The 20,669-nt window shown below is 40.2% G+C and overlaps 1 protein-coding gene across 7 annotated transcripts in view; it reads left to right on the top strand.

Moving 5' to 3' along the window:
- cacna2d2a (calcium channel, voltage-dependent, alpha 2/delta subunit 2a) overlaps nucleotides 1-20,669 on the top strand; it is a 165,281-nt gene that overhangs the window by 48,974 nt on the left and 95,638 nt on the right. For all 7 annotated transcript variants that reach the window (XM_084349040.1, XM_084349041.1, XM_084349038.1 and 4 more), the window contains one exon: nucleotides 1,472-1,588. In XM_084349040.1, coding sequence (XP_084205166.1) covers nucleotides 1,472-1,588 — 117 coding nt within the window. The remainder of the gene's footprint in view (nucleotides 1-1,471; nucleotides 1,589-20,669) is intronic.

Below are 20,669 nucleotides of genomic sequence, written 5' to 3' on the forward strand. Positions count from 1 at the left end.
ACGACACCAGGATTTAACTGTCCACTGGCCTTTCGTGCTTTTCTGAAACCAGTAAGCTGACCGGTGACATCCTTTGTGGAATAACAGCAGACCCACCGTAACCCTAAACTTTTTAATAATGAAGAAGAGGAACAGAACTGTGGAGTTCAGATTGTATTATATAGCTTGTATCAGCTGAATAGTTTGCAGGTTTACGATTAATGCCAGCACCTATAGCAACAATATAGGATATTAAATGCCTATTAGTCGCAAATACAATTTACAGTATTAATAGAAAATACTTAGCTTAGTTTTCATTGTTACTCAAACTTCAACTAAAGCTAAATATGTACCTTTTTATTCTTGATTTTACTTATTTTTGATAAGTATTCTGATGTTTTTTCTCTTTGAGCTGCATTGCATTATATCCCCATGCACGAAGGGTTCAATATAAAGTGTGTGTAAACAATTGATTTAAGAAATTAGCTATAGTACTTCAAAGTTAGGGGAAATAAATAGACCCACAACCACAGTAAATGCAGCATTTCAGCCTTACATTTAGGAGTTTAAAAGACACTAATTGCTTTAAAATATCCAACAACAGCAGGCTTTTCCTTGGATTTCTTCGGAAGAACTATACAAAATGGTTTTTATGGTGTGAAAGTGGGTCTTGCAGTGTCTTAGGGCAGCAGGATAAGTGGTAATCCCTCGGGTGGTGCTCTGTTGAAGACTACAGATCCTATAGAGAGCCCGAGCTGCTGAGTCAGCCTTCACAATTCTTCCAGGGGGAGCGGACTAATCTCCCAAGTACCTTCCCCTGTCAGCGGTCCAAGCATCTGTCGTCCTGCCTCAGGATGACCCTCCTTTCCAAACATCCCAGTCCCTTCTGGCAACCCGAACCCATTTCTCTTACTTGCTTTTTCGGTTTGCAAGCCTGTGTCTGTTAAATGGGTCTTCTGTGATTTTGTGCAGTAGGAGTGCTTGGTATATTGCTGTGTCTGAGAGAAAATGATCTAATTGTACTTGCAATTCAACTATAAGACTATGGTCCTTTGATGAGTTGGTTCTTTGGCCCATTTGGTTTGGGGTTGCCTTTAGTAACCTATTGGATTTAGTACAAATATATTGTCGCCAAGCTGTAAATAAGGCTGCTTGCTTTAGTTCCAAAGGAGTTAACATTGTGGAGATGCAAGGTGTTCACCCAGCAGTGAGGATCTGCTGGAGTTTGCGTTTATTTAATTTGATCCTGTCTGCCAGACTGCAGCTGGCTAGCTAAGTGCCTTGCCATTAGGGCTCTGTTCTGTGTTTAATTCTGCTACAGTGCTGAGGCTTATGGGTATAATGGCGGGCTGCACACTGGTTGCTCGACAGTAAATGTTTACAGTCTTGTGTGCTACCTTGAGAATAAGCCAACAGCTCCTCTCTGATCTTCTTAATTAAGCTAATGGCTCGGATAACCTGATCTTTGATTCCCTCTGTTCTCCGTCTGCAGATTTATAATGAGAAGAAGAGCCAGTTTGAAATCAAGAGAAACAACCCCAAGGACTTGGTGGAGAGAGTGGCGCGGGACATTTCCAAGCTTCTCAACAGTAAGAGGAAAGCCCTGGAGGTAAGAGGATGATGCTGCACCTATTCTAACACCTGTGTACAAACACGCACTATACGCAATAAGTACATAAGTACACAGATGCAAATATACAGAAGTGATCATTTGACTCTGTTACTGTTCATACAAATACGTTCTTTGTGTTTTATATGAAACATAACGCATGACAGTTTGAATACAAAAAAGAAATACCCCTGTCATTTACCCCGTCGCTTTGGTTGCAACAGTATAAAAAGATTATGGTTTCATGGCATCATAGCGTATGATACTACACAGTCATTATTATCAGTAAAAATTACCTTTAAAGGGAAAAAAGAGTTGTTGTTTTTTTAATTCATAATTTTACAAAATACGTCCTAGCAGATATGAAACTTGATATACATTTTAAAGTATATATATGTTTAGATAAGAAGAGAATACCGTAGATAAGCAAATGTAGACGGTATAATAACCTTCAGTTTGCATACCATGGTATACCTTGAAACTGGTATATCGCTGCAATCCTAATCACTGCGATGTAAACATTAATGGCGTCCTTGGCTGAGCTGTAACGTCAGCTAGCTTAGTTAGCTTATTTAGCTAGCCGCTCACCCAGGATGCAGTCTTCCTTCCACGTGGTGATACGGTTGGTGGGTGTGGTCAGGTAGAAAGAAAATAGGTCCTACATGAAACCCAACAGGAAGGTCTGTGGATTGTCTTGAGTAACCGGGTTGTGATTTCTGAAAAGAGACAGTGATGTATTAGCGACTACTGTCGCTAATATTAGTCACATCTCTGTTACATACGTTACACTACTATTATCGTACTGCATTACTACATACCATCCTTACCATTAATCACTACTACTGTTATCACTAGTAATCACATTTCCATGCGCATTTCATCATTATTGCTGTAATACATCTTTATGTACTTTCACTCCTGTCAACCATCGCTTATAATTGAATACATTGTGATCTCGTTGATCTGCTCTGTACATGCGACATTTATTGCACGTCTGTCCGTCCTGGGAGAGGGATCCCTCCTCTGTGGCTCTCCCTGAGGTTTCTTCCGCATTTTTTTTCCCTGTTAAAAGGGCCTTTTTTTGGGGCAAGTATTTCCTCACTCGAATCGAGGGTCGAAGGACAGAGGGTGTCGTCTCTGTACAGATTGTAAAGCCCTCTGAGGCAAACTGTGATTTGTGAATTTGGGCTATACAAATAAAATTTGATTTGATTTGATTTGATTTGATTTTTCAAATGTATTACTTTGGTGGCAGACAACTCTTACACAGGAAAAATATATATGTTCTTGATTTTGGGGCGAAGTGGTTCTTTAAGTTCTCTGACCTCGGTGCACTTCATATTCTTCAGCTTCGCATAAAGATTTCTCAAGAACCGTGAGGAGACTTGTTCTGCTCATGTTATCTGGAAAGGTCTGTTTTCTGTGAGACCATAAATAATCAAAGTAACTTCAAACAACTGGCAGGAACACGTTTCGTCGTCAGTATCATCGTCTAGAGATGAACTGGCTTTTGTCTGATGATTTTCTGCACACCCTGAACTGGCCTTCTCACAGTTTTATATTTCTCAGTCCTCCTCTCTTTCTCTACTTTGTATAACTTCCTTTCCATGTGGACATTCAGTTGGGTGATGGAAGGAGATCAGCTCTATTCCCTCAATTTCAACTCTTGTAGAAAGCAGTGTAATTCCTCTTTATAGCTGAAATACAATTTTAAGCCGATTATATTTTGTCAATGACAATAAAAGGAGATAATCATCTATAATTTTTTTGCCCGCTCTCTTTTTGAGTTTTTTCCCCCGTTTAATTTTGGTGGCGTAGTCTGAAAGATAGTTTGGGTGGTGCAGGAGAAGAAGGGTTATTTCAGAGGTTATCATTTCAATGTCCTGCATTTTGGGATATAATTAATATGACTGTTATGCTCAGACAGTCCTGTGATTAGTTAGAAATTTGTTTTGCTCTCACAGTGGGGAACCTCTCACCCCTCAGAGTAGAAGAGAGGGGGGGATACAGACGCAGGCAAGTCGAGTGACAAGGAGGGAAATGAGAAAAGTATACACAATCAATTTTTAATTTTTAAAAGCCAGAGATAAAAGTAAAGGAGCATTTGTGCTAATCCTGAAAATATGTATTTTAAAATCAAACTGTTCAGAAGTCTAACAGAGCACAAGTTTCTTTCTTCAAACCATCTCCACATTGAAAATTACAGGACACGATGAGAGCATATAAATCCAAAATTACCTGATTAGAATTTGTATTTATTGCTATTTAAAGCTGAATTTGTTCATTTTTTTCCACAACGGCGGTACGACACTCCTTTTAATCAGTTTGGTGATTCTCATTATCTCCACCCACATATGCACATACGGCTGCACACACATCTACACACAAACACTGGTTCTTTTTTAATCACTGCGATCAAGCATGAGCTGCACACATATACTGAAATTATTGAGGCTGTAATGTGCTTTTAATACGAACTTTACCCTGAACTTAAAGAGGTATATTTTCTCTTTAACATATTGGTTTTACAGATTAGAAAAGCTGTAGACCGAAACACTGTGACGCCGTCTTAACAAAAAACAGTGACTCCTGAGTAGGCTTTTTAAATTTCTTTGGTCATTTACAGCCATAACTGTATCGCTTAAAGTTGGTGGTTCGATCTATCTGATGTTTCGGCTGTGCTTATCTTTTGTGCTGCGTTGTTTTACTAGCATCTTCGATTAACCCAGTCTCCCCAACAACGACATCTCGCTTCCAGTCCGACTAACTCCTAGTTTTGGGTAAACTCAAACTGTTGTTCTCTTTAGTCTTTGGCCCAACAGATACATTATAAATAAAATATCATAGCATCAAATATGCATTTTAGATATTCATTCCAATCATTTCTGATTGGTTACAGGTCACGGGTAGTAGCCTATCAGCACTGAACAATCTGAAACTGCAAAGTAATCAAATAAATGTGGTGGAGTGGAAGTAAAAGTTAAGTACCTCAAAATTGCACTTAAGGACAGTACTTGATTAGATTGTACTTAGTTACATACCAGCAGTGGTTATTTTAAGTTTTGACACTAAGATTTTTATTTTTACAGCAAATGTCTCAATTCCAAATATAGATAATTGCTCTCCTTTATCGATAATAATCTGTATTTGCTCAAGAAAACAAGAGATCACAAGTTAAATTAATGTGTATAACAGTCCCATCAGTGTGTTTTGAACATGTGCAAGGGTCTAATTTGAATTTCATTCACATAGCACCTTATTTAAGGACGGGGGCGACTGAGGGACTGTCCACTGCCCTTCCCTCTGTTTCTGCCCAGATATGGTCACTCAGAGCAAAAGCATTGACATTTTCCAACACAGTTGAAACCTTATAAAGGGGCAGGAGTGTATATCTTTTAAGAGCATGAGGTCTGTCGGGACGAGACACATTCATACCGAGGAGCAGAAGTCTCTCAAAGGCAAGGTTAATTCTACAGCCAGGATCCTAAAAGGGAAGAAGGAGCTCCTGTATGTCTCCCGTGGTCATGTGTAGGATTGGATTTGGAATGGCACTGACCCTCCACCCACACCTCCCTCAACACAACACACACACACACATGCACCACAACCCCCCCACCCTAACCTCCATGGGCCACACTGTCACCTCACATCCTGTCTGTGAGATTCACTCAGGAGGGAGGAAATGAGGTGAAAAAAGAGAAGGGCTGGAATGAGAATGTCTCCCTGGGGCGTGGAAAAATCAAGAAAATGATGTTCAGAAATTCATAGATTTAAAAATGAGCAGCAAGCGGGGGGGAAGGGGAGATGGAGCAGAAGGGGTGCGGAGGAGACGGAGGGAGAGTAAGAGTTTTTTTGTGGAAAAAAAAACGAAATCAAAAGAAGCAAGCAGACAGGAGAGGAAATAAGTCAGATGATCAAATTGCAAAGAGGAACGAGCAAAGCAGAGAAATGGGGAGTCATTATGTCATTATAGAATACAAACCTTAACAAAAAGTACGCAACAAGTTAATGTGTTTCATTTAGGCTGGTTAGGATTTATTTTCTTCCTAAAACTAAATATTCAAGACTGTAGGCGCAAGAAATTCATGTGGACTTATTATTCATACAGGGAGAAAAGTGAAAGCCATGTCTTAATGCAGTCTGTAGATAAGAAGGTCTCAAACTCGGCTCAGCACAGTATTGACAGCGTTTCATATTCCAGCCTGTTTCTACCCCCTGTAATGGTTATTTAGTCCCAAATATTCCCTGCCACACATTTAAAAAAGAGGGAAATGTGTGTGTGTGTGTGTGTGTGTGTGTGTGTGTGTGTGTGTGCGCACGGCATGCAAGAAGAAATTATTCTTCTGCAACCTATTTAAATACTGCTTGGGGTGATTCGTTGTAATTCATGTTTATATTACTAATGAGAAAATACACATTGACTCTAAATACTCAGTTACTGATATAAAGTGGGGAGGGAAACATTCTCGGTGCTCTGGATTTAGTTGCTTTAGCCTTAATTCCTAAATTAGTGGCACATTTTAATCATCTAAATGCCATGCTTGTATGCTTCAGAGAGAAATGAGGGGGAAAGAAACAAATCCTGTAGGTGAGCCTCTCTTTGTTTACCTGCCTGGGCTCATATGGTAGCTGGGTTATTACTGCAGTGAACAAGATACAGTTTGTGATATGCAACAGTTAGAGATGAGTCCACATCAGGATATTGTTGCTAACTAATGCAGCCACGTATGCTTGCTTTTACACAGCCGCTGTTTAAATAGGTATCTAAATATCTAATTCGGATGGCAGTGGACTTCTGTTCCCCCCGCCCTAAAAATGGAAACGGCATGAGCTGACTTACTTTTTGTGGAAAGCCTCCCCCTGTTTATTCTTCCCCCCTCCCTTGTCTTAATCTCCTCCACTCCATGTCCCTGTCTGCTCTCCTTTTCTTGCCTCCGGCTCCAGCCGTCTCCCCAAACAATGATCTGATTCTCCGGTTGGTGCCAAAATTAAAATGTAACACAAACCCCGGTAGGCTGACGGGCTTGCATGTTGCCGCTGGACACTTTATAAATCTCTTTGTTTTCTCAGGCAGGTTGAAATATGACTCAGGAAAGATTCCTCTGATGTTTAAAATTTAAGCTTATTTTCGTGGCACTCAGAGTCGGAGCTGACACCTGGACACATCTTTTTATTTGAGGGCAGATGAGTTTACTTTCCCCCCCAAGTTTTTTGTGTGTTGATGTTTGCCGTTCTATGCAAGTTCCATTACACGCATCTCTTCCCAAAGGCACATTTGAGAAGGAAATGAGAAGTTAATCTTTTTCAAATTATGCCCTCATGGAGTGTATTTAGAGAACTTTTTGATAACATTTATTTTCCATAATGTTTGATAAATGCCCCAATGATTTCCAAGAAGTTTCCTGGAAAGGTCATTCAGTGGTGATTACAGGGAAAATAGACACGTTTTAGAGTATCTATGTTCTAGAGTATCTAATGTTGATGATAAATTTGTCTTTATGCTAGGATACAGGCAAATGGAGAATTTGCAATGATAAATTAATTTGACCTTTAATGAATGAATTCTCAATTTTCCCTCACACAACTAATTGTACCTCTTAGTGCTATGATACTACAACATTTGCAAAGTGGTATCTAATAATCAATACTATCTGCAAAACCCTGGATAATCCCTATACACATAAGTAGGCACCACTTCCCCTCCAACCGCTAGCCACAGTATGAAATTGTGTAATGATGCACTGGACACATACAGTACACTTGCATAAACTCTGCTGCTTGATTAAATGAGATCATGTTTCGGGATGTTAATGATTAACCATTGATCGAGTAATTGCTGTTAAGACTTTAACTGATTTATGTATTAACTGTCAAACATCAAAATGTATCCTGTTGCATTACATTTTTACAAATACTGCTACTTCAAAATAAAATACAAGATACTGGTCTGAGAAAATGTATTTTATTAAAACACAATTCATTTGAAACTTAAAAAGACATTCTATACAAACTGATGATATTACATTTTAGCAATTTACTAGCCTCAATATGACATTGGATTGGATATTGTTGGGCCAGTAGTTGAATAGTGACAGGCAGGAGCACCACAATAAAAATGTCATTGTTTTGCATCATGTAGTTAAAAATTCAGGTAACTTGGTGTTCACTTTAACTGTCCTTCTCACTCCTATTGTCGCCTACTCTGATTTTGCATTTAACATAGCTCATGTCAATAGTTAAAACAGTTTTCTAATGGACAAACGTCCAACATATTTCACATATTATTCATGATCAACCAATTAATTAATCGATTGTGAAGGCAGCTGACTAGGCATAGGATGATTAATCCCCCGATTATCTTGTCCAACATATTACGTTTCATGATATTATCCCAATAATCATCAAAATAATCGTAAAACTCTAGAATAAGTAATCATAAATCATAAGGTCTTCTTGCACAAATAAAGGATAAATAAGTATTGGTGACCTCATCTCCCTGTCTTTTGGAATCTGTAGTATTTACACACATTCGATTTTTGTGCTGTCCAGCAAGTGTTAACATATGTACATCACATGCTGTACTCTGTACTTTCATTGTGTATTCGTGTGTGTGTGTGTGTGTGTGTGTTATCAGAGCAACAGGCTCACACCTGAGCGATGCAACAAGAGCGTCTGTCTGACAGGCCTTTTAACCCAGAGCAGCCAGAGAGAACACAGCCCTCCATGTAAGCTGTCATGTGTATAGAACCAAACAGTTGCGATACAGTAGACCTCCCAGACTGATCTGAGCCCTCATCCCTTCCTGTGCACCTCTTTGATGCTCCATATGATCGCCACAGAGGCCTGAGATCAGTCGGGCCCCTCAGAACCATCTGAGGCTGCACAACAATCCTGTACGCTGTCAGTCAAAGCCGGGCCGAGTCAAGCTGTCAGTCAGACCGCTGCTGGGATTTTCCTGCCTCAGGGAGGGAAGATGAGGCCACGAGCTACAGACAGAGATCATGTTACATTCCCATCAGCTGCTGCACAGCAAAACTACCATTGTCAAAGCTCTTAAGTTCTGATTTCACAGAGGGGACTGGTGGAATAGAGAGGGGACTAAGGTTGGCCTAATCCAATTACACAGATCTCAATACTATCCCAATACCACTTACAGGCTGAAGGATGGCTGCCTCTGGGCTGCTTGCTGCTTGATGGATACACACCAAGCGCTCTACTTGGTTGGTTATTGAAATGGTTGCAGGGTCAAACCATGGAGATGAGGCGGGAAGGTGAAGGGATGGAGCCTAGTTTAATATTCTTACAAAATACAGCCAAGGAATGTACTGACAAGTTAGTGAGGAAACCTTAGCAGCAGGTGTACAGATACAATAGAAAGCAGAAACACTGTTGGCACCGAGGCCTTTTTGTGAAACAAGTGTACATGCTGAGATCTGAGGTTCGCTCTACCGTTATGGAATAAAAGGTTGACCCATATAAATAGATATGATTCACTCTGAGGTTTATGAGCGACAGCAGATGTGCAGCAAATATTTTTAGACAAGACGCTAAACTGATGTGTAGTGTAGTGGCACCGGGGATGTTCACACCAGAGGTGTGTTTGTTCACAGTCCAGGGAACAATCACAGAAGCCTAATGTTTATCTTTAATATTGTCTCTCTTGAAACAATATCAATAATGTTGCTCAGTTTGTTTTCTCACATAATATCACCCGTTTTTTCTCACATTATCACTCTGTCTGTCACTTGTCTCTTGGTCCGTTGCTCTATGAGCAAAAGACATACTGTAGTTTGATCCTTTACCTTTATGTACTACTATTTAAAATATGAGTGTGACATAAAAATAATAATAATAAATCAATATATTTATTCTTTATTCTAATTCATTCCTGACCTCAGAAAAGGCCCTAAACCACTCTACAGTAGAAAAAAAGTCAAATATTGACAAATATTTTTTTTATTTTAAAGCTGATACCGATCATTGCCTACTTCTCATAGCTGTAACCAACAGTTTAAAGGGCTGATAGATATATATTGCTCATCCTTATCAGAATCAGAATCAGAATACTTTATTAGTCCCCGGGGGGAAATTGTTTTTGTTACAGATGCTCCGTGCAAAGTAGAAATAGAAATATAGCCTGAATGGAAACAAGAGATAAAGATATAGATAACATGGTTAAGTAGACAATAAAATAAAGTAATAAAATAAGATAAATGAAATAAAAAATAAAATAAAATAGACAATCTTAACTGTTCAATGACCACTCCAAGTATTTACAAATATACAGTGCAATATAAATATATATATGGTATGGCAGATGTACATATATATCGCATTTGTTTTGTTTTTGAACATACAATATAAGTCATATATTACATCATATGTATTGAAGAACAATCAGAGAAAGAAGGTTAATTTTTCCAAAGTAAACTGAGCTTCCTCTGTAGTTGGAGTAAACAAACCTGGGTTGATGATATGTCATTCTGTAGTAAGGCAAATGGACTTGACAAGTAGGCCTGTTTGATTGAAGAACAATATAAAGTGAATTGAAGACAATGGTGGACGGTGGGCGGGTTGTCTTTCAGGAATGACGGAGATGTTCTGTGACTTTTGCGGTCATGCTGATAGTGATTGTGAGAGATTGCAGGAGGGCTCGGACCGGACACTGTGCAGAGACAGCAAAAGTGTGCTTGACAGAATTAATCAATCAGACTGCGTGGGCCTCCGTCTCATCCTGACCGTGGAAACCAAGACGACACAGCCGGGTCGGGGATGGGGAGGGACAGGCCGCTCCCAGTCATCTGTCATCACGTTACACCCATTAATAATTCAATGAGACAGAGACTCCTGCGCGTGGCACGCACATCCAACATGCACACTGAAAAGGGTGTGAGCACACACGTGTCGCCACAGGTGCGAACATTTGGATCTACTCACCTGTGAACTTTGCGAGCTGTTCACACTGAGCTCACCTGCCAAATGACATCTGAAAATACCCACTTGAAGCTGAGGGAATCAGAGCTGACATTGAACAGTTACCGATGTACAAAATGGTTACAGCAGGCTGTCGGTCATGCACTTAAGTTGCTTGCTCATGGCCTTGTTTTCAAGTCAGTCATTCTGACAGCTTTGTATACTCCTCTATGACAGAGAATACAGCAACATAATATATTTTAGAAAGAAAACCTCAACACTGTTATGCGCTTTTTAAACTCAGCAGCCATCAGTTTACACATCTTGTAGTTTGGATCGTCACAGTTCTCTACCAGCTTTATGAGCGGTCAGCAAACCTCCTGTCACCTCAGATTGATTGTCACAGACTACACAACACTCGTGGACACTGGAGAATTGGCTGCGTGGTGTTAAGTCACTTCTTTTTTTTTAGTTTGTTCATTGTTTCCACGGGGGAATGTAGCTTTGAAGAAGGGTTACGACACACACTCGGGTTGATGAGGTGCTGGCTCGCGAAAAAAAAATCTGTCAAAGACAAAAAGGAGGTGAAGCTGCTCACAGTCATGCTCTGATGCATATTTATTAAGATGAAGACTGACTGTCTCCATCAGAGAAATGCAGCTTTGATCATTTAGCGGCTTGATAATTAATGAGAAGGCTTGTTCATTTTAATGATAAGTCATACTTCACACACTTATTTGTTAATGGTGGGCCAAAAAGCTTTGAGAAATCAACAGTTTAATTATTGTTACTGCAGTATAACCACCTCCTTGAAGTGTGTGGTTGATGACTTGAGTCGTCATCCCAGCGAGATCTCAGATGCCTCAGTGACTGGCTTTAATTGAACAGGCATCCGGCACAAATAACCAATTTATAACAGCTAAATTTAGCCTGTCATTGTTTTAAAGGGCCACCAGCCCTAAAAATGAGGCTCCCGCAATCTCACCACTGTGAGGCTGTTGTGAGTAGTGAGGACTGTCACTCCTATCTGAAATTGGCCCTCAGTGGTAGAGAGTACTACAGCTGGAGGATTAGTGAAGTGAAGCTCTGTCTTTGTCTAATGTGGGTCTGATGTTAGTACGATTATTCTCAATCAGTTAGCCAGTGCTCTGCTGTGTTGTATATCGCCTGCTGTACTGCTAAATCAATACTATACGCGTACTTTAAAAGAGATCTTTAAAGATATCGCCTAGTTTTCTAAACCCCTTGAATTCTAAGTTTCCGTCACTCCCAACAGCAGCAGCACGACAGCAGCTGGTGTACACACAATGAATTACACCACCGGCAGCAAGTGATTATGTCCCTCCTGTTGGCGTGAAGCGATGACAAATGAAGGAGTTGTCTCTCACTTTCAGAGGGAGCGAGATTTCCCCGCGGCCTCGCTCCCCTCACACCTCATTCAGGAGCGCCATTGAAGTGATTTTTTTCCAGGAATATATGAGAGTGCGTATCATTATTACCATCAGTATTAAAGCAGTCTTCTGGCGTAGAAGTTTATTTTATTCCAGGTACAGCCATTCAATACGATGTTATGTATCGTATGACAATAGAAAAACGTCTATCATTTCATATTGTGCTCAATAGTGTGTTTCGTTTATTTGCAAATAACACTCTTCAAGCAATATTTTTTGTCTTTTGGATGACGCTTTGCATTCTCCCTCACGGCACAGAGACGGAAAATGAACATGAAGGCAGCACAAACAAACATTAAGGAGAATGAGGTGAAACAGAACTGGGTAATGCCGAACTGGAGACAGACTCCGACCTACCAAGACGAAACGAGGAGAAGAAAATATGCTAGATCATGATTGTATCTGGATATAAAATGACCTATGCTGGGATATGAGATTTTCCTGGTATATATGTATTATTAGCTATTATAATTTGGTTATTTTGCTGTAAATTGAACACTAAATGTTCAATAAAATCTGCATGAACACAAAATCTATCTTTAAATCTTGAATCTTCCACTCTCGCAGATTATTTCCCTCCTCTAACCCATCATTTTTCTGATGTCAGTGGTTAACGTCCAACCCTGCCCTCATCATAGCATTAAAAACTTGATCCACACACTTAGTATTAACCTCCCCGAGGCGCAGCAATGCCTCAGTAATAGCGTGCAACCCCTCGGTATGGCTTGTGTTCATTTAGGGAGCTTAATGAATTACAAGGGCTTCATAATGAGTGTGTCTAAGCAGTGCTGTGGGGAGGTCAGATGGTTTGAATAACTAATGAACCCAATCACCAGTCAGAACTTTAACACGCGTGGAACATTTTGTATGTGCTGTTGTTGAAGACATAGCTACATATTACAACCCCAGCCCTCCCACCACCACCACCACCACCACCACCACTGTGAAAATCTAACAAAGTAATTTGGTTTTCCATTTCCTGTAGGCCTTTGGAGAGGCAGTTATAACTCTCAGGTCCCATTAGGGAAGAACAGGGGAAGTAGGCCGAGCTCTACTTTGGTAAAAATAGAAAACTTTACAACTTTGCTGTGTGCACTGATTGGCTAAAGCATATCAAATTTCTGTCAGTTCAGAGAGATTTCATCAGGTTCCTGAGGACATGCACCATTTATGGTGTCTTTTACGTATGCCTTTAGGGTCCTGGACTGTTCATTCAGACTGATGTTTTGAAGAATGTTGAAAGCAAACCCATTAAAAAACATCATCAGACGGGTTATTGTAACAGAAGAATTGTCCCTGCAATGTTTTGATAACTTCATGAGAATTTAAATGTAACAAAATTGTCTTTATTATCAGATTTTTATGTTGTCAATCATAATCTGCTGTTTTTATTGTCTCTGCAAATAATTCAAAGCAATTCCCAAACTGTGATCCATAAGATTAGGATATCCATCCTCTGTTGGATCCAGGCTCAGCCTCAGAGGGGATTTTTTGGAGGGGCTGTAAATTTGAACAAGTATGGGAACTTCCTTCACCCATCCAGCCCCTCTGCAGTGATAAGTGGACCTCCTCTGACCACTGAATCATGTCCAGAAAGACTAAATTAGATTTTTCCAGGAATGAGTTGAGAACTCCTCCAGAATGTCAACAGAAATGACACTTCCAGTTTGACTTTGCATCCAGTTCAATGAGACTCTCAAGCTGAGAATGAACTTTTAGACACATATACTGTATGCTTTAATAAAAACAGTATTCCACAAACAAAGTGTAATTTATCAGGCTGCACTAGGTGTACTGATACTGGGCTGAAAGCATTTGCTCACAGTTTCAATGCTGATTTTTAAGAAGGTATGTTCTCTCTACAGATGTGACCATTGGGGCTTTTCCACATACATGCTAAACTTCAAAACAATTAGACATTCAGTTAGAAGCTACAAAATTACTGAGAGCTGAACACACAGAGACTTATAAAAAACACCTTTCTTTCGCAGCATGCTAACATTTGCTAATTAGCACTAAGTACAGCTGAGGCTCATGGAAAGGGCAATCCATCAAATTGTTGTCCAGCATGCTTCCTTCTCAGGAGGCCGTGAATAACTGTACAATAATTTCATGTCAATCCCTCCAAAAGTTTTTGAGATATTTCTGTCAGGACCAAAGTGGTGCACCGACCTACTGACAGACCCATTCTGTTCCCTGAAGCATCTAATGTGGCTAAAATTGTCTGTTTAACATTCATCTTTGTTTACCCAAGGACAAGAAACATTGGATGGTCTACTTTCTTAGTAATACACACGATAATTGTACGTGTTTACACAGAGGTAGACACATTTCAATACATTGATGCATACTCACACACGCGCGCACACTCACACATGCACTGAATTGCACATCCCCTCCCATAATCTCCTCCCCAATCCCCTGGCCCCTGTCATTCAGATCTATGAACTTCCATTAGCAACCATCTGTTACAACCTGCAGCAAAGCTATTACACACACACACACACACACACACACACACACACACACACACACACATATATGAATGGACACACTTACCTCACTCAGCGTATGGCCGACTAACTTCTTTGAAGCCTTGAGAGAATTTGCTGAAGCATCGCCTGTTTAACCTTCAAAGGAGAAGTCACCTGTACACTCACAAACACCTGCGGTAGCGTCACTCTGCTGCTCACCCACTACAGATGCATCAGAAGGTCAACAACCCAAATGCTCACACACACACGCACACACACTGAAACACACAGAGTGGGAGGTCATTAGAAACACACACACAGGAAGGGATAGGTCAGAGCATCGCGTTGTAAAAAAACAGATTGCTGTATCTCCAGATTATTCTATCTATAGTATTGGGTCATTCTATCACTCCCACTGATAAAGGTCACAACATCCCACCCACTGCTCCTTGGCAGAATTTCACATTCAACAAAATGCCTGAACCTGATCTGCTTCATGGCAGCACGCTGCCTCCAGCACTTTTCCTCACATCTTTAATGCACACATTTATTTTAGTTCTGCAATGTGCCATTTTCGGCCCCATTTGAATGCTCTGCTTTCTCTTCTTCCCCCCCTCTTAAACAAATGTCGGTGTACAGCAGAAGATTTATATTTTTTGCCATGTTCCTGCCTCACACAAAATCATTCATTTGAGTGACAATATGGGTTCCAGGCAGGAAGTGAGGGGGGGTTGATTCAGCATCTAATTATCCAACTTCTTCTTGAAAGGGAAAAAATGCTCTCTGTGTTTAAGCAACTTGTTCACGTAGCAATAGCATCTGCTTCACTCCTTCATTTCCCCGTCAGCGAGAGACAAATGAATAGAAATGACTGCTTTGTGCTTTTATGCAGCCGTCTCTCCGAGCTGCATAAAACATATATTTCTAGCCTCCCATGTGCGACTTTGTATCTGCAGAGAGGGAAGAGAAAAGGAGAGATAGAGACACTTGAATCAGGAATCGCTGTGCTAAAACGCAGACGTTCTTTTTTGTTGTTGTTTTTTTTTTTTTTTTTTTTTTTTTTTTCAATTGCAAGGCAGTACTCTTGTCTGTTGTTTTCTTTTCTAGAGGGCACAATTGAAAAAGATCATTTTTATGAAAAGGGCTTTTTGAAAAACGTCTCGGCAATCAAATATAAAATATGTTATACCACTGTGTGGTGAAAAAAATGAAATAAGCGCTGCCCAAAAATAATGCCTTGTTCGAATAGAAAATTGTATTTTCAATGACAAAGCGGCACAGTGTGGTCATTTACTTTTCCTAGTGAGATCCTTTTGTAGGATGGCACAATGTTTTTTATTTTTTTAATAAAATGTCATTACGGTCTGCTGTTCTAAGCAGGTCAAAATCCAGCCCACTTCCATTTCCCTCGCCCTCCACCCTACCAGACCCCTTCCACCTCCGCTATCTCCTTCATCCCGGCGATTATCCGCCAGCTCCCTCTTATCAGCATCATCAGCTCAGAGGCCATATAGCAAAATGGCTCCCATGGGTGGAAGTCGACGTGCAAACTTTTGTAGAGATGGAGAACTAAGGCTCTTTCACCTCCCATTTTCAATTAATCTCGTATTAAACTCATAATTGCCTGAGTGATTCTTTGCATAAAAATCCACGTTGCGGTGAAATAGCACAAAACCTGTTTCATTTAAAGATTATTCAAGTTTATTTGACGTTATAGAAAAATCTACGCTGTTTGTTGACGAGAAGGTATGTCTTTTTAACCTCATCATGAGTGGGAGGCCGGATGTTACTCGTGGGCGAACTATCTGTTGGTGGTGAGGTAAATAATCCCTATCTGAACACTGGCCTGATATCCATAGCCTGCCTCTGACCCCGGGAAGCTTTAATTCCAGTGAAATGGAGAGTCGGGTTCTGCTTGAGCGAACCCCTTCTTCTCTCCCTTGTGCAGTGGACAAGGCAAATAAGGGGCTTGCGTCCTGAAAAGGAGCTGTTAGTTGTTGACAGACCATTGATCGCAAGAACAGGGGCTGTTTTCACAGTATGGTGCTCTTACATAACCAGATACACACATGCACACACACACACATGAAGAAAACCAAATTTATGTAAATCTATCATCAAAACAGATTTTATGTTCTGGCCACAGATATTACGTTTAACAAGATATTCTTTCTCTACTGCAGAGCATACAGAGAGACAGACAAATCACTTCTATTTCAGTGAGGTTTGTAGCTTTTTAGAGTAGCACCCCCTCAAAATTGCATCTGGAGTCAACAACATCCACTACATTTACATGCACAAATAAAACAGGTCACTGGGACAGATCAGATGAGAAATTAGAGGATGTTTTTACATACAGTACAGGACCCAGATTACTATAATCTTCTACCATATATTTGAACCAACACTTATATATTTTAAAGGTGTAATATGTCAAATTTGTGTAATAAAATGCCAAAAACAACTAAATGTTTGTTATCCAGTATATTGTGTTCTTAAATTATCTCAAATGTTTCCAACAATTTTCAATACCAAATAATCTGTCATTTTATTCAAGGTAATGGTGCATTATATGTGGTCAACTGTTGCATATACATAACATAATAACATAATATGATACGTCAAAGTGAAGAAGGAAGTTGGCAAATGTGACTAAATGCAACGTGTATAGACATTTTAACATTTTTGCCTGAGTCAGGCTAGGTCTGGTTTTCATCAGCAGTGGTGGTCAATAAAGACAACAACTCCCATAATCCCATGCTACTTCACAATGTCCTCAATCTACGTCTTTTGCTTCATTGCTTAGATTGAGAGAGGCAGAAAATACATACTTCACGTTTAGGTCAAAAATAGTCTTGCGCTGTATACAGGTGTCAATGGCTTGTGTTGGTTTTCTTCTGTGGCAGTGAAAAAAGTAACTACAGTAGTTACAGTAACTGTAATAGGTCTCTCTGCAGGGCTAACAGAGCTTTAGCACTCGAGCTCAACCACCCTAAAATCATCCAAGAAATAACCGTCACTTTACCACTAAAGATCTTGCAGAACAGGGAAGCTCTGTCTTATTGTAACACATTTGCTTCAGGAACTGAAGGATGGGCTCAGACAATTAGAAGTGCTTTTCAGAGAAACTGCAGGTGAGCTCACCGAGTCTATTGTGTAAGTCTGCAGTGCAGGACTGCGGGAAATGAAAAGTTTGAGTATGTGAAAGACAAAAAGGTTGAGCGGATATGAGAGGTTGTGCGGCTCATATTGTTCACAGGAGGAATGACATTAGTTTCTTTCTGCCTGAGCTGCTGTTGTTTTAACATTCTCATCATGGTTAATGTACACAATCCTCACCACTCGTCCCCACTGTGTAAGGACACTCACGCAGAGAGGCCAAGGGAACCAGAGGTCGGCTTGCCTTTATTTTGCTCTTCCATCAGAGCAAGCAGTTAATCTTTGCTCGGCCCCAGCTTATCTGGGCGCCTGCCACCCTAGCCCTGCCCAGGGAGAAAGGCATCACACGCCTCAGCCCTCTCTCCTCCTCCTCCTCCTCCTCCCTCCCCTCGCTTCCCCTCAGCTCAGTTCTCCTTGGCTGACTGGAGGAGGTGGCTGCAGATTGAATTATTCTCTCCGTTCCATTTCTCCCAAGTTTGCATTCATTTGCAGTTCGCCGTCACTTCTTTTCTGTGGTGTTTGTTTCTTAAGTGGAAGCCGTTCAGAGTCTGTCTCAGCTTGTTGCATCGTCTCATATCAGTTGTGGCATTGGCCTGCAATCATGGCTCTGCAAAAAAGAAACAGTGCTTTTATTGGTGTTAGAGCACATTTGCAAAGGCAAATGCCCAAAGCCCTCCTCGAAGCGCCGTCTTACACTTACATAGTATGTGTGTGTGTGTGTGCTGGTGTGTGTGCGTGCACAGGTCAGATTTCCCACAGGGCTCCCACTCATTTGATTCAGGACTTTTCATTGACTTTCAAAGTCATGTTTGTTGATGTTTATGGGCGTTTGAATACAGGTGTTGGGGTTAAGATATGATGTTGATTACTAATTACATTTGCCTTGTTTTGGTTTTTTTAAATGTTTTATTTCATTTTGTATCCGGGGGCTGCTAATAATGATTATTTCCATTATTGATTTATAATTAATAGATTATTCATTCAGTTGATCAAATGTCCCAGAGCTCATGACATCTTCAGACTGATCAACAGTCCAGAACCCAAAGATATTGAGTTCACAATGATTTAAAGGGGCACCACAGAAGATTTTTAACATTGAACAATATTAATGAGGTAATAATACAAACTCAGAAATAGTTATTTTTTTCCATAACTGAATAAAAAAGCTGTTCTCAGAAGAAAATAAGGTCCCCAGAACATGAAAAATTAAAAATGAGAGTTTATTTAGTTTCTTTAGGCATAAAAAATGCAATCAATAAAGAATAACATTTCTTCCCCAAAACTATGAAGTGCACCTTTAAAAACAAAGAAAAGCAGCTTATCCTCACATTGCAGAAGCTGGTACCAGATAATATTTTACAATTTTTCTTGAAAAAATTATTCAAACTGTTAATCGATTATCAAAATTCTTGATTAAATTAGTCGACTTATTATATCAGACATCTCATCCTGTAAAAACAAATCATAGTAAAATTGATTAAAAAGAAGAATCAATGAAAAACTGTTCAATAATTACATTTTTTAAATATTGGATCTAGTCACAGAATTGATCTCATGAATTTATGTGTTTCTTTATTTAAAAATTGTCAATAGGCAACGTTTCAATAAAAAATACCATTTGAGGTTCTAATCCTGTGCCTCTCTGTTAATTGTTCAGTAATCTCGACTGTCAACAATGTCAACGCAAAGAAAAATCATTTTTACACGTTTTTATCTCAAAAAGTTTTTCTCCTCCGGTAAAGCAGTTCAATATTTTGAATCGCTTATATTAAACATGGCGGCGTATACAAAAATGCATCCACTCAATTATGATTTCATGCCGCTAGCTAACCCCGCCCGTCGTATAAAACAGCCTTTGACCTTGGGATCGTCGTAGCTAGCTGTGTCGGGAGCTCAGTGTGGCGAGAGTTGTGTGTTTTGATGTCAGTGGCAAATCTTTGTTTATACGTAAAATTAGCGAAGCCACATCCACTTTGAGAGGGCCAATCAAGTTAGAGGAAGTTCATTTAAATCCCTCTCATAATTATATCCCGTCCACATACAGTTGATTGTTCAACCCATAAATACTTCACATTAAATAGAAAGAGATTTGACTCAACAGCAACAACGTTTTTTGATTTGAAAGAAAAGGAATTGCATATGTGTGTATCATGACCATCGTTTGTTTTTTATGAATGTCTAACTCTTCAGTCTTCAGGAGGAGCTTTGAGTTCATGCTGTCAAACTGTGGTTCACCTGCCTCCCCTTTGCAGCCCATATCCCCTCTGCCTCCTCCTCCTCTTTTTATTTCTGCCCCTCTGTCTTGAGCTTCGACAGCCTGTCATAACATAATGACCTAACACTTTTCATGATTGGCAGGTGTTTTTCCTTACAGGCCAATGAAGTAGTAGCAGGGAGATGTGGTTTAATGCCCAGTTACCTTGTTTCTTTCGCTGACTGACAGGTGGCTCCCCAAACTAGACAGAAAGGAGGCCTGTTTGTTTGTTTATCGCCCATTTAATTCATCCTGTGTTTGAAAAGCCAAGCGGCAGCTGTCGGCCATATCTTTGGCTCGTTCGAGGCAGTGACCAGGGGGATGGGATGCTGCCTTCCTCTGCTGAATGAGTGACAGTGAAAAGGCATTGCAATGGGAGAGGAGGGGAAGAGAAGATAGAAGTTTGCCCGGAGGCAGCGGTGGAGAGAGGAGGTGCTGACGGGGAGGTGGGGTGGGTTATGCTTCAGAGAGACAGTCGTTGAGAATCTCAAATATTGACCTTGGAAAACCACCGCTATGATAATAATTATCTCACTCTCTCTGTCGCCCTCTCTTTCTCTCTCCACTCTACTCTCTACAGTCTCTCTCCCTCTCCTCCTCATGTCTCTCTCTCTCTTTTTCATGTGTGTCCTTTGCTCCTGTAATCTTAGCGACCTCAGATAAAAGCAACCTGGCTCTTTTTTCTTCTCTTTGATACACATTAATCCCTATCATTGATTACAAACTTACAAGCTAAGGTTCAGCTTATCACAATAAGCCTCTACCATTTGACCCCCCCAGCCTCCCATAACTGTACCGTTTATTATAAAAAAAACTCCAGAAAGTATATA

The sequence above is a fragment of the Pagrus pagrus genome (assembly GCF_965226575.1).
Source record: "Pagrus pagrus genome assembly, chromosome: 3".
NCBI classification, from domain to species: domain Eukaryota; kingdom Metazoa; phylum Chordata; class Actinopteri; order Spariformes; family Sparidae; genus Pagrus; species Pagrus pagrus.